Here is a 15610-nt window from a genome sequence, read left to right as displayed (position 1 = left end):
CCCGGGTTTACGCCATTCTCCTGCCTCAGCCTCCGGAGTAGCTGGGACAACAGGCGCCGCCACCTCGCCCGGCTAGTTTTTTTGCATTTTTAGTAGGGACGGGGTTTCACCGTGTTAGCCAGGATGGTCTCGATCTCCTGACCTCGTGATCCGCCCGTCTCAGCCTCCCAAAGTGCTGGGATTACAGGCTTGAGCCACCGCGCCCGGCCTAATTTTTATATTTTTAGTAGAGACAGGGTTTCTCCATGTTGGTCGTGCTGATCTCAAACTCCTGACCTCAGGTGATCCACCCGTCGTGGCTTCCCAAAGTGCTGGGGATTACAGGCGTGAGCCACTGCACCCGGCCTTGTACATACTTTCTTAAAATGTACTTTCACTGCTCATTTTGTATTTGTGTGTTGCTGGGAGACTTCAAAGAGATACTCAGCTGTCCATGTTATCAGTGGTAGAGGCCACCTTTCTGTTAATATATTGTAGTTTTTAGTGGAGAAATCAAATAATTATCTTGTAACTCAAGGGTGATTATCTCAGAAAGATGAAAATCTACTTTTTTAGAGATTTATAGATATGTGTATAATTTTTTGAGACAGGGCCTCCCTCTGTCACCCAGGCTGGAGAGCTGTGGTGTGATCATGTCTCACTGCAGCTTCAACCTCCTGGGCTCAAGCGATCCTCCCGTCTCAGCCTCCCAAGTAACTGGGACTACAGGCATGTGCCACCACGTCTAGCTAATTTTTAAAATTTTTTGTAGAGATTGGGTCTCACTCTGTTGCCCAGTCTGGTCTTAACTCCTGGGCTCCTCCCACCTCAGCTTCCCAAAGTGGAGATTTAAGTTACATATTTTGTTATCTCAAAAATGTCAATAAATTTCAAAATCACATTGTTTGTCACCCCTCACTCTTGCCTATTTTATTACTTCTGCAATTTAAATTGTTCTGTCTTTTAGAGGAAAATGGGTATATTTGTTTTAGTTATTTTTTTGGTATAAACTGAGTCTACTAGCTTTTTATTAAAAGTTTCTTATTTGGGCCGGGCGCAGTGGCTCAAGCCTGTAATCCCAGCACTTTGGGAGGCCCAGACGGGCGGATCACGAGGTCAGGAGATCGAGACCATCCTGGCTAACCCGGTGAAACCCCATCTCTACTAAAAAAAAAAAAACTAGCCAGGCGAGGTGGTGGGCGCCTGTAATCCCAGCTACTCGGGAGGCTGAGGCAGGAGAATGGCGTAAACCTGGGACACGGAGCTTGCAGTGAGCCGAGATCCGGCCACTACACTCCAGCCTGAGCGACAGAGCGAGACTCCGTCTCAAGAAACTTTTTTTTTTTTTTTTTTGATAGTTGTCTTCCGGTTCCTTTCCAAATTTTCTAAATCGCTTGAATTTTTAAGAGTCCAAACCTGGCAAGGTACTTTGTTAAAGGTTTGGCTAATGTGCTGAGTATGGAAAAACAATATCTAACATTTCAAAACTTTTTTTTTTTTTTTTTTGAAATAGAGTCTCGCTCTGTTGCACAGGCTGGAGTGCAGTGGCATGATCTTGGCTCATAGCAACCTCTGCCTCCTGAGTTCAAGTGATTCTTCTGCCTCAGCCTCCCGAGTAGCTGGGACTACAGGCGCGTGCCACCATGCCCTGCTAATTTTTTGTTGTTTTTAGTAGAGATGGGGTTTCACCATGTTAGCCAGGATGTGTCGATCTCCTGACCTTGTGATCTGCCTGCCTCGGCCTCCCAGAGTGCTGGGATTACAGGCGTGAAGCCACCACCCGGCCTCAAAACATTTTTAATGCGTCCTTTTATAGTACTAATTCTTTTTTTTTTTTTTTTTTTTGAGACAGAGTCTCGCTCTGTTGCCCAGGTTGGAGTGCAGTTGCGCAATCTTGGCTTACTGCAGCGTCAGCTTCCGACTCCCAGGTTCAAGCAATTCTCCTGCCTCAGCCTCCCAAGTAGCTGGGATTACAGGCGCCCACCACCATGCCCAGCTGATTTTTGTATTTTTGGTAGAGACGGGGTTTCACCATGTTGGCCAAGCTGTTCTCAAACTCCTGACCTCAGGTGATCCACCTGCCTCCCAAAGTGCTGCCTCCCAGAGTCACCATACCTGGCCTTGTAGTGCTAGTTCTTTAAAGAATTCTTTGTGGATATTTTCTTTTCTCTTTGCCCGTTGCTTTTATTTGTTTCACATTTTATATCCTTCCCAAACATACTGTATTTTTCATAGTAGCATTATATGTCTTACCTAGTTAACTTGCTGGTTGGCAGAATGATTTTTAATTTTAATCTAGTCAGTATCCTCCGCTCTATGACATTTGTTATCAACCTATAGTACTGGGCTTCTCATTAAGATAATACTTGTTAGTGTAAGTCATTAGTAAAATGTCTTTATTTATTTATTTATTTTGAGACGGAGTCTTGCTCTGTCGCCCAGGCTAGAGTGCAGTGGCACGTTCTTGGCTCACTGCATCCTCTGCCTCCTGGGTTTAAGTGTTGTGTCTCAGCCTCCTGAGTAGCTGGGACTACAGGTGTGTGCCATCACGCCCAGCTAATTTTTGTATTTTTAGTAGAGATGGGGTTTCGCCATATTGGTCAGGCTGGCCATGAACTCCTGACCTCAGGTGATCTGTTTGCTTTGGTCTCCCAAAGTGCTGGGATTACAGGCATGAGCCACCACGCCCGGCCAGTAAAATGTCTTTAAAAGTAGTGAAAGGCCTTTTGAATCTTGTAAATTTTTATACTTAGATAATTTTTTTCACTGGCTTTTTACTCTTAGGGGATTTGTGTATAATGCTTCAAAATATAGAGAGTATTTTATGTATTTATTTGTTTTATATAGAGAAAAAGAAGAATCCGTTCAGCTTCATCAGGAAGCTTGGGAACGACATCATTTAAGAAAGGAACTTCGTAGCAAAAACCAAAATGCTCCGGACAACCGACCAGAGGAAAACTTCTTTAGCCGCCTTGACTCAAGTTTGAAGAAAATACTGCTTTTGTCAAGAAACTAAAACTATTACAGAACAGCAGAGAGACTCCTTGTCCCATGATTTTAATGGCCTAAACTTAAGCAAATACATTGCAGAAGCTGTAGCTTCTATTGTGGAAGCAAAACTGAAAATCTCTGATGTGAACTGTGCTGTGCATCTCTGCTCTCTCTTTCACCAGCGTTATGCTGACTTTGCCCCATCTCTTCTTCAGGTCTGGAAAAAACATTTTGAAGCAAGGAAAGAGGAGAAAACACCTAACATTACCAAGTTAAGAACTGATTTGCGTTTTATTGCAGAATTGACAATAGTTGGGATTTTCACTGACAAGGAAGGTCTTTCCTTAATCTATGAACAGCTAAAAAATATTATTAATGCTGATCGGGAGTCCCACACTCATGTCTCTGTAGTGATTAGTTTCTGTCGACATTGTGGAGATGATATTGCTGGACTTGTACCAAGGAAAGTAAAGAGTGCTGCAGAGAAGTTTAATTTGAGTTTTCCTCCTAGTGAGATAATTAGTCCAGAGAAACAACAGCCTTTCCAGAATCTTTTAAAAGAGTACTTTACGTCTTTGACCAAACACCTGAAAAGGGACCACAGGGAGCTCCAGAATACTGAGAGACAAAACAGGTGATTTTCAAATGTTTCTCAGAGTTGAGAATTTATTTTGGAGCTCATACTTAAAATGTTTAAAGTCTTCATGCCACTGAAAGAACTTATGGAAAAGGGCTCCTTACAGGTGATTTCTTAACATTCCAGGAAAATTTCAAAGTAGAACAGTCTGAGTATTCGTGTTTTAATGTGAGTCTACAGTAGATTTTGTTTCTGATTTAAAAAAAAAAATCTGCCAAGTAGATGGTGATTTTCACCTTGTGAATGTGTATTCTTCCTGTGATTTTAAACACTACTTAATAATTGAGTGGTAAATTTTCCTTTTCTGTCACTTAAACTTACCTGCTAATAATTTTCTGTGTGCTTTAGTGTTCTCTCTATAACAGATTTGCTTTCATTGTTTTGTATTTTAAGTTATGTACGTCACTGTTGCTCTTCTTAAGAAAATGAGTCATTAATTACCAGTGGTATTTCAGATTAGAGTTTTGGGAAATAATGCACAAAATAAGCTGTGAAAAAATTTCTTTTTTTTTGAAACGGAGTCTTGCTCTGTCGCCCAGGCTGGAGGGCAGTGGCCGGATCTCAGCTTACTGCAAGCTCCGCCCCGCGGGTTCACGGCCATTCTCCTGCCTCAGCCTCCTGAGTAGCTGGGACTACAGGTGCCCTCCACTACGCCCGGCTAGTTTTTTGTATCTTTTAGTAGAGATGGGGTTTCACGGTGTTAGCCAGGATGGTCTTGATCTCCTGACCTCGTGATCCGCCCGCCTCGGCCTCCCAAAGTGCTGGGACTACAGGCTTGAGCCACCGCGCCCAGCCGAAAAAATTTCTTTTCTTTTTTTTTTTTTAAGACGGAGTCTGGCTCTGTCACCCAGGCTGGAGTGCAGTGGCGCGATCTCGGCTCACTGCAAGCTCCGCCTCCCGGGTTCCCGCCATTCTCCTGCCTCAACCTCCCGAGTAGCTGTGAAAAAATTTCTTAAATGCAACTTCAAAACTCATTTGTAGGAGTCTTCTTCCTGGGGGCATTCATTTAAAATTCTAAATGAGGAACGTACTGTGCCTGTGGTAATTGGTGAAAAGACCTGACTTTGGGGCCAATTTTGATTGTTAAAAGGTATTGTAGACTAGTGTGTAGTATTTGTACCTGAAGAGCAACAAGAAGCTAGAAGTTGATGGAGTTGCTGGGCATTAGATCAGTTTCTGTGGAGGATGGATTTGGAGGGAGGCTGAGGGGGTGTAGAAAGAAGGTAATAGCCATAGCATGTGGCTTAGTATTAAACTATTTTAATATTTCTACAACTATATTGCATGGTTGAGAATCTGAAATTACTGTTGATCAGAAATTTGTATAGGAGAATATCCTTTTCTAGTTTCATAAGTCTGTGGTAGGGGAGGAGTGGTTTAAGTAGTTACCGCTAGAAGATGATTGACTTAACCAGAAGATTGAACAGGAATAGTGTATGCCAGTAGTACAGTTAGGGCAGGGTCAAGGTAGAGACTGTGTGGTTAAATCTTTGTGGCTGAAGGTCACTCAGAGGTGAGAATTTAAGATGGCAATGGTGTTATCAATAGTTCTTTTAGGAAAAGAAAAGGCTTATCCTTGTTTTGTGTTTTGATTTGCGAGGACTGGTTTAAACTTTGAAGAGGCAACCTGAGAATGTACTTGTACCATCAGTAATGGACTAAAAAGGATTATGGTGGTGCTTTATTCATACTTCTCACTTACTTAGGGCTTCTTAATTATGATTTCCACATGCTTTGTCAGTTTCATAGTCCTTTCCTCATACATTCTACCTAATACATCATAACTGATGATTTGTAAGTATGCTAATAGTATGCTAATGATTGATTCGTTCTTGGCTACTTTGAGGGTATATGTGTGTGTATTTGCTTTTGATTGGACTCAGAATCTTGGAGAGTGGAGAGATTCTATGATGTTTTAATCCAATCCATTCACCTTTCCGAAGTAGGAAAACATTTTATAGATTATCTAACAGATAAGATTATTTTTCCTCTGAATACTTCCCAAAGGAGCTCAGTTCTGTCTGTGCCATTGCACTGTTGGTAACACTTATGGGCTAGGAATTCTTTGTTACATCAAGTGGAAATTTAACTTGCCACAAAATGGTTCCCTTTGATTTGGTTCTTTTTTCTGGTAGGGATGGAATACAGGTACTTGAAGTAGGAGATCTATGAACTTTTTACCTGTTCACAATGAATGAAACACAGAAAGTGAGAGTGAGCACTTAGAAATTATTATAGGAATTTTCAGGCTGGGCATGGTGGCTCACACCTGTAATCCCAGCACTTTGGGAGGTCAAGGTGGGTGTGTCACCTGAGGTCAGGAGTTCTAGACCTGCCTGGCCAACATGGTGAAACCCTATCTCTACTAAAAACACAAAAATCAGCTGGGCATGATGGCAGGCCCCTGTCTACTTGTAGGGGGCTGAGGCAGGAGAATCACTTGAACCCGGGAGGCAGAGGTTGCAGTGAGCTGAGATTGCGCCATTGCACTCCTGCCTGGGGGATAAGAGTGAGACTTCGTCCCCGTCCCCCCACCCCCAAAAAGGTTTATAGGAGTTTTCAATGGTCATGGTATTCCTACTATATTTTTACGAAAGTGTCCAATGGTTGGGGATGGAAAGGTGGCCCTTTACCACAGATGGTTTGAGGAACACTGGTAGAGGACATACGTCTCCACTTTTATTCCCATGACAGTATCTCAGATATTCACAGACTGCTGTGATGTTTCCCTTTTCTCTTCTCCACGTTAAATACCTCCAGTTCTTTCAGTTTGCTCCGTGATTTCCAGACACTTCACTATTCTTAGGGTACTTGTTTTGGATGCATTCTTTTCTATCTGTGACCTAAAATTGTCTTAGCTTTTATAGCTACCTTGTCGTTCTTTTGGTTTTTGTTAAACTTATTTGCACTAAAGCTTCATTTCTCATATGAACTGCTGACAAGCCGCTTCTTCACCTTAAACTAGTGAAATACAATTTTTAAAGCCTAAATGTGTACTTGCTTATCTCTACTAAACTTTATTTAGATGCTTTTGGTATATTATTTTAGCTTTATGAAAGCTTTGGATATTGATTACATGTATATTAATAATACACAGTACTGGCTGGGCGCGGTGGCTCACGCCTGTAATGTCAGCACTTTGGGAGGCTGAGGCAGAAGGATCGCTTGAGCCAGGAGTTTGAGACTAGCCTGGGCAACATGGTGAAACCCCATTGCTACAAAAAATAGAAAAATTAGCTGGGTGTGATGGCACGGGCCTGTAGTCTCAGCTACTTGGGGGCTGAGGTGGGAGGATCACTTGAGCCTGGAAAGTTGAGACTGCAGTAAGCCATGATCGCACCACTGCACTCTAGCCTGAGCGACAGAGAGACACCCTGTCTCAAAATAAAAACTGAATAGTACTTATCTTCTGGTCATATTCAGCTTTGATAAGCAGCTCTTCTATTTTATTATTCAAATCATTGATAAAAATTTGAAAAGGATGTTGTTAAGAATACAGCTTTGTGGCCTTTCCCTAGAAACTTTTATCCATTTCATACAGAACTATTAATCCATAGTTATTAGAGAAGTGTACTTCTGTAAACTGACCTTAGCATTGTCACAGCCTATTTATTTATTTATTTAGAGATGGAGTCTTGTGCTGTCTCCCAGGCTGGAATGCAGTGTCACGATCTTGGCTCACTGCAACCTTTGCCTCCCGGGTTGAAGCAATTCTCCTACCTCAGCCTCCCAAGTAGCTAGGATTACAGGCCTGCGCCGCTATACCCAGCTAATTTTTGTATTTTTAGTAGAGATGGGGTTTGGCCATGTTGTCCAGGCTGGTCTCGAACTCCTGACCTCAGGTGATCCACCTGCCGCTGCCTCCCAGAGTGCTGGGATTACAGGCGTCAGCCACTGTGCCCAGCCATCACAACCTTTTTATCAAGGGAGACTTTGCCCATTTAGATGTAATGATTTGAGGATGTGTGAATCTTAATCACCATGTAGAAAATAGTTGGCATATGGCTTAATAAATCACTTATGCCTTAGGATCGCTTCAACTTGAGCAGCCACTCTAGTGAAGATGCAGATACGTGACTGAGTGAAAAAAACATGAGGAATGGATTAATGCACAATCCCTACTTGGCCTAATGAGGGTTTCCTACCTTCTACGAGGGTACATTATGGTGTTCTGCTAAAATGATCATTTTGTGCTTCCCAGTCATTATCCAGTAGCTGTGTGGTTTTTTTTTTTTTGTTGGTTTGTTTTTTGTGGCAGGGTCTCACTCAGTTACCTGGGCTAGAGTGCAGTCGTGTGATCATGGCTCAGCGTAGCCTTCCTTGACCTCCTGGGGTTTAAGGGATCTTCCTACCTCACGCTCTCAAGTAGCTGAGACTACAGGCCCGTGCCACCATGCCTGGTTAATTTTTTAATTTTTTTGTAGAGAGAGAGCTCCCTATGTTGCTCAGGCTGATCTCAAACTTCTGGGGTCAAGTGATCCTCCCGCCTTGGCCTCCCAAAGTGTTGGGATTATAGGTGTGAGCCACTGTGCTCGGTGCTACCCCACCTTTAATTAACAAATAAATAAGTTTTTTGAGACGGGGTTTCACTGTGTTGCCCAGGCTGGAATACAGTGGTGTGATATCAGCTTGCTGCAACCTCCGCCTCCTGGGTTCAAGCAATTCTCCCACCTCAGCCTCTCAAGTAGCTGGGACTACAGGCACATGCCACCACGCCCAGCTAATTTTTGTATTTTTAGTAGAAACGGGGTTTTGCCATGTTGCCCAGGCTGGTCTCGAACTCCTGACCTCAGATGATCCGCCTGCCTTGGCCTCCCACAGTGTTAGGATTATACGCGTAAGCCACCGTGTCTGTCCTCTACCCCAACCTTTAAAAGAATTTTTGTAAACATAGAGATATGGTCTCACACTGTTGTCCAGGCTGGCCTTGAACTCCTGGGTTCAAGCAGTCCTCCTGCCATGGCCTCTCAAACTTGTGGGTTTACAAGTGTGAGCCACTACACCTCTCACCCAGTAGGTATTTTGAGGTTTTTCTTTATCATAGTACTAAATAATGGGCAATCGTTCTTCCGGTAAGGTTTCCCTGAAGTGCGATAAAGCAAGAAAACTAAGCTAGCTGATATTTAAGATTCCTACGTAGTTAAATTTCTTTAAACCTTTTATTCAATATCTTTTATTATTTTATTTTGGTTTTTTTTTGAGACAAGGTCTCACTCTGTCACCCAGGCTGGAGTGCAGTGGCAGGCTGAAGTGCTCACTGCAGCCTCCACCTCACGGCTCAAGCAGTCCTCCTCCTGAGTAGCTGGGCTATAGGCACGTGCCACCACACTTAGCTAATTGTTTGTATTTTTGGTGGAGACGAGATTTCTCCATGTTGCCCAGGATGGTCCCAAACTCCTGAGCTCAAGCCACCCGCCTGCCTGGGCCTCCCACGGTGCTGGGATTATAGGCATGAGCCTCTGCCTGGCCAATATCTTTTTTTTTTTGAGATGGAGGGTCGCTCTGTTGCCCAGGCTGGAGTGCAGTGGCATGGTGTCAGCTCACCATAGCCTCCACCTCCCACGTTCAACTGATTCTCTTCCCTCAGCCTCCCGAGTAACTGGGATTACAGGCATGCGCCACCACGCCCAGCTAATTTTAATTATGTATTTTTTTTTGTTTGTTTTTAGTAGAGACGGGGTTTCACCATGTTGGCCAGGATGGTCTCGATCTCTTGACCTCGTGATCTGCCCGCCTCGGCCTCCCAAAGTGCTGGGATTACACGCGTGATCCACCACACCCAGCTGAATATTATTTTTTATTATACATTTTGGTTAAGTGATTGACCTGGTGATTTACAATTATTAGAAATTTAAAAATATCGTTCAGTAGTAGTTGCCTATTTGGAGTTAATAGCCTTACTTTCTCAGTGACTTTTGCCTGTTATAATGTTAAGTGCTCTTTATATGCTTTGAAATGCTGCGTACTTTGAAATATTGTAGAGGTTCTGTTAGTGTATTTTGGACATTTAATCGGATGAAGAAGTGATTTAATTTTTATTGGCTATAACTCAGTTATGTTACAGAATTTGTTTCTTTCAGTGTAGTGAAATCATGAATTCAGGTAGTAGGCCAGAATTCTTGTTTGAGTAATCTCGATGTATTTTTATTCCTTTTTTTCTCTCTAATTGATGGAAGTGGTAACAAGTTTCTCTTCAGCACCCATGACTTAGTACCTTCATGATTGCAGGCTTAGTCTAACAGCAGTGGGTTGACAAAGTTCAGGAAAAAACATTTAAGTAGTATGCAGACTTTTTCCTCTGCCCATTGTTAAAAAAAAAAGTCAGGTTTCTTTTATGAATGATAATTCTCGAGGCATTATTGACTGATACTGAAACTTAAAAGCACATCAGCCAATAATGAAATGGTACTGCTTTTACTTTCACTTTCCTTCCAGGTGAGTTGTACCTTGCTTCACAGGTAGGTTGTTTAATTAATTGGTAGTATTTAAGCACAATTAAGATGTTACTTCTCTGTACTTTAGACTTAGTGTTATAGCTGTAATGTTCTAAGAGCTCTAAAATTGTCTCCTAGATATTCTAGTTGTGTTTAAATGACTGTGCTGTAGTAGTAGTACCCATTTTAATGGGTACAGTTTTGCTTTGCTGTGTTCTAGAGTCTTTTTACAAGATTATGAGACATCCATAAATAAATGAATTCTAAAATGAAACCAAAAGAAAATCTAAGATAATTTTTTTTTCGAGACGGAGTCTCCCTCTGTCTCCAGGGTGGAGTGCAGTGGCATGATCTCAGCTCACTGCAACCTCTACCTCACAGGTTGAAGCAATTCTCCTGCCTCAGCCTCCCAAGTAGCTGGGACTACAGGCATATGCTGCCACACCTGGCTAATTTTTTGTGTTTTAGTAGAGACAGGGTTTCACCATGTTGCCCAGGCTGGTCTCGAAGTCCTGAGCTCACGCAATCTGCCTGCCTCGGCCTCCCAAAGTGGTAGGATTACAGGTGTGAGCCACTGTGCCAGAGTCTCACTCTGTCACCCAGGCTGGAGTGCAGTGGCACAATCCTGGCTCACTGCAACCTGCACCTCCTGGGTTTCAAGCGATTCTCCTGCCTCAGCCTCCTGAGTAGCTGGGATTACATGCACCTGCCACCACACTCGACTAATTTTTATATTTTTAGCAGAGACAGCGTTTCACCATGTTGGCCAGGCTGGTCTCCTCACCTCAAGTGATCCACCCGCCTTGGCCTGCCAAAGTGCTGGGATTATAGACGTGAGCCACCGCGTCCAGCCAAGAAAATCTAAGATAATTCCAAGGCCAATTTTTATTAAAATTTGACAGAATGCTGGAGGAGATATAAAACCCAGAAGTTTTTCTGGGGTCTTCTTCATGATCATTCTTTTAGAAATTTTGTCCATGTGTTATATTTAATTTTGTATGATTGCACAAGGTCAAAGTTAAAATGAATGAATGTTCTGTATTCCTGTCAAGACTATTTTCCTTTTTAATTTGGCTAATGATTAATAGAATTTGGCATTGAAGTTCTTGCCTTTCCTTTATTAGGCTTTGGCACTTTTTTTCTTATGAAAATACCATTTTACATTAACATAATGAATCACATATATGGTCCCTTTTTTTGAGACAGGATCTTGCTTTGTCACCCAGGCTGGAGCATCATGGCGCAGTCATTGCTCACTGCAGCCTTGATATCTCCCACCTCAGTCTTCCAAGTAGCTGAGACCACAGGTATGCACCACCACCCCTGGCTAATTAAAAAAAAAATTTTTTTGTAGAGACTTGGTCTCATTATGTTGGCCAGGCTGGTCTTGATATCTTGGGCTCAAGTGATCCTCCTGCCTTGGCCTCCCAAAGTGCTGAGATTACAGGCGTGAGCCACCACACCTGGCCTATGTGATCTTAATTGATCCTAACAGTACCTATATTGTATAAATGCCTGTATTTTGAAGATGGTAAAACAAAGGGATTAAAGGGCTTGCCCAATATAACATGGAAAGTGAGTGACAGAGTCAGGTTATTTTCTTCCTCTTCATACTGTACTTTTCACAATTATATAATATCCATTCATATTTACATTTAGCACTTGTTTTTGAAGTGTATAGTATACATGTTAGCCACTCAATATTTACCAAGTCAAATCCAAAGGAGAGAGGGACCCAGAAGAGGAAATAGAATAAGCTGTTCTGTGGTGAAGGCTTGTCTTCGTGAATGTGTTTGAGAGACATTTGAACTTCACTAGAATGTACAAAGTGGATAATTATAATTTGAAAGGCAACATAGTCCAGTATTTCAGAGCGTGGACGCGAGCTAGAGCACTGTCATTTGCACATTCTGCAATCTTGGGCAAGTTACCTAGCATCTCTGCTTCAGTTTTCCCATCTGTAAAATGCACATAACAATAGTTCTGTAACTCTGAGGTAAATGTGAATCATGTAGTGAATTCATATGTGTAAAAACACTTAATAACAGTGTCTGGCACATTGTAAGCATTTAATAAATGTTAGTTAGCTTTTATTGATAGATTGCCTGCCTGACCTTTCTGAAAGACATTTGAATGAGAATTTCTCTTTCTGTCTTTTATGATTTTATAAATTTTATGTTAAACTTCTTAAACTTTAGTAGCTTGACTGAGGCTGGCAGATCACCTGAGGTTGGGAGTTCGAGACCAGCCTGACCAACATGGAGAAACCCCGTCTCTACTAAAAATACCAAATTAGCCGGCGTAGTGGCGCATGCCTGTAATCCCAGCTACTCAGGAGGCTGAGGCAGGAGAATGGCGTGAACCCAGGAGGCGGAGGTTGCAGTGAGCTGAGATTGTGCCATTGTACTGTAGCCGGGGTGACAGAGCAAAACTCTGTCTCAAAAAAATAAAAATAAATAAAAATAAAATTTATTTTTTAGGATAATACAAAACAAAATTAATAAAATGAAGGAAATATTTAAAAGTCAAAAAAATGGAAAAGAAGAAAAAAGTTCTCTTAATATTATAATTTTTTAGGCATTAATGAATTTTCTCATTTATGATGTATAATGCTTGACTCAAAAATTGACTGGTTTTTTTTGGTTGGTTCTATAATATTAAATGAGTAATATAAAAAACATTCAACTGGGTGCGGTGGCTCATGCCTGTAATCCCAGCACTTTGGGAGGCTGAGGTCAGGAGTTTGAGGCCAGCCTGGCCAGCATGGCAAAACCCCGACTCTACTGAAAATACAGAAATTAGCTGGGTGTGGTGGTAGGCTCCTGTAATCCCAGCTATGTGAGAGGCTGAGGCAGGGAGAATTGCTTGAACCTAGGAGGTGGAGGCTGCAATGAGCCGAGATTGCGCCACTGCACTTCAGCCTGGGCAACAGAGCAAGACTCCCTCTCAAAAACAAAACAAAATGAAATGAAAAAAAAAATACTCCGTAAAATCAAGGACTGATGTACCTTAGAGATTCTTCTGGACAGTGATGTCTCACGTATGTTGCAGAAAGGAGGGCAATTTTTTTTTTTTTTGTATTTTTATAACAAAGCGTAAGAGTTGGCATTGATTTTGTTCTCATTACTTACTGTTTACATCTGTAAAAGGGGACAAGTACCTCTCTAGTGTGCAATGATATTGCAGGAGGGAATGCACTAATTTATAAGACATGTAGTAGTGTGACAGAGATTGGCAAACTATGGCTTGTGGGCTAGATTAAGCATATGACTAGTTTTTCTACAGCCTGTCACCTAAGAATGGTTTTACTTTTTTAAATGGTTGAAAATAGTCAAAAGTAGAATGTTTTGGGAAGCATGAAAATGATTTCAAGTTCAAATTTCAATGTTCATAAATAAAATTTTATTATAGTCACCCTCATTTGTTTACATATTATCTGTGGCTTCTTTTGTGTTATGTTAGCAGAGTTGAGCAGTTTCAGCAAAAACCAAATGGTCTGCAGAGACTGAAATACACATTGTTTGGCCCTTTACAGAAAACGTTTGCTGACCTCTACTTCATGATATTCTCAAAAGAATGGCTTAAATTCAGCTTTATGTAATTGATGTATTTCTAAAAGGCAGTAATTAAAATATATGATAAAATCATGTTTTCAGCTTGATTTTGGTTATATTTTCTGTGATACATTCCCATGGAATTCACATGAGAAATTTTGGTCATATTTTTTGATAACTGATAGAAAGCAGAGATACTTGTTGGTCAGATGTGTTATGTAATATTTAGTTCTCTCACATGGGTTTTCAAAAACAATTAAACTGAAAACCTTTTCCTATGAGTTTCATAAAATTACAAAAAATACTCTGACATTTTTAGTCTACATATAAGCATGTTTAATTTCATTAGAATTTCTAAATGATCCTTGGGTTTATTTATTTATTTTTTGAGGCAGGGTCTCACTCTGTCACCCAGGCTGCAGCGCAGTGGCACAGTTGCAGCTTACTGCAGCCTTGACCTCCTGGGTTCAGGTGATCCTCCCTCCTCAGCCTCCTGAGTAGCTAGGACTATAGATGCCCACCACTGCATCCAACTGATTTTGTTTTTTTTTTGTTTTTGAGATGGAGTCTTGCTCTGTCCCCCAGGCTAGAGTGCAGTGGTGTGATCTTGGCTCACTGCAACCTTCGCCTCCCGGGTTCAAGTGATTCTCCTGCCTCAGCCTCCTGAGTAGCCAGGATTACAGGTGCATGCCACCATGCCTGGCTAATTTTTGTATTTTTAGCAGAGATGGAGTTTCACCATGTTGGTCAGGCTGATCTTGAACTCCCGACCTTGTGGTCCACCCGCCTCAGCCTCCCAAAGTGCTGGGATTACAGGTGTGAGCCATAGCGCCTGGCCAATTTTTGTGTTTTTTGTAGAGATGGAGTTTTACCATGCTGCCCAGGTTGGTCTCCGACTTGTGGACTTAAGCAGTCCACCCTCCTTGGCCTCCCAAAGTGCTAGGATTACAGGCGTTAGCCACTGTGCCTAGCCAATCCTTGGGCTTTAAATGTTCAGGCACTATAATTAGTTATTTCTCTGCTTCATCTGTGTATCGTCTTACTGCATGCTGTGGATTTAGTCAGTTCAGTAAATGTGTATTACTTAGATGTCGAGGAAAGTATATATGGCTACATCTGTCAGTTTTATATATAACAGAAGTCATAATTGTATTAATTGGTATTTTGTCCTGTTAACCAAGTGCTCAGTGTAAGATATTAAAAACGAAACAAAACACAAGAATAAAAACTGGGGGTTGGGAGGCTAGGGGAGGGATAACATTAGGAGAAATACCTAATGTAGATGACAGGTTGATGGGTGCAGCAAACCACCATGACACGTGTATACCTATGTAACAAACCTGCACGTTTGGCACATGTATCCCAGAACTTAAAGTATAATAATAATAAAAAAATATGGTAGTAAGAGGCTTATGGAGCTATAAAACAGACAGGCAAAACCCCAAATCTAAACTTTCCTTGAGGACTATTTTCACTGAATAGTAACTTAAGTACCTACTCATTAGTTAGGTAAGTTAGTGCTGTTAATGCATTTGATCATGGAATTAAGGGGAGGGTAAGGAGTATCAGTGAAGCTTTATAGTTTTAGTTTGGTTCCAGCAGGACTGGAGAGGAACTGGAACCCAGACTCAGGGAACCATCATAGAATGAAATCACTTTTAATGGAGCCAGCGCACAGTCACAGGCAAATCCCCATGTGAAAGTGAGGAAAAGTACTGTTCATTTTTGTTTTCCTAAGGTAGTCATCACCTTGCTACTGCTTATGTATTAGAAATCCTTAGTGTGATTATGTATCTCAGTGGACTGGATGTTTGTTCCTTGGATGACCAGAATGTCAGAACTTGTTAAGAGAAATAAAGTTTTGGGTTATGTTATTCTGAGATATATTTTCTGATTTCAAGTATGGAATAATGTTACATAGTAATTGTCATTAGGGGTTTTGAAATCTCTTAGAGCCATTATTATCCCTTTAATATAATTTGCTTCAGAATAAACTCTTCAGTTTTGTTTTTTAA

General features: G+C 41.5%; 1 protein-coding gene across 1 annotated transcript in view; it reads left to right on the top strand.

Moving 5' to 3' along the window:
• Nucleotides 1-15610, top strand: part of UPF2 (UPF2 regulator of nonsense mediated mRNA decay) — a 122670-nt gene that overhangs the window by 11575 nt on the left and 95485 nt on the right. The window contains 2 exon segments of the mRNA XM_017886701.1: nucleotides 2827-2970; nucleotides 2972-3604. Of these exon segments, the coding sequence (XP_017742190.1) occupies nucleotides 2827-2970; nucleotides 2972-3604 (777 nt within the window).

Source organism: Rhinopithecus bieti, unplaced genomic scaffold (genome assembly GCF_001698545.2).
Source record: "Rhinopithecus bieti isolate Rb0 unplaced genomic scaffold, ASM169854v2 scaffold_13900, whole genome shotgun sequence".
In the NCBI taxonomy this organism is placed as follows: Eukaryota; Metazoa; Chordata; class Mammalia; order Primates; family Cercopithecidae; genus Rhinopithecus; species Rhinopithecus bieti.
Note: the sequence above shows the minus strand (reverse complement) of the source record. Positions and strands in the feature narration are given on the sequence as shown.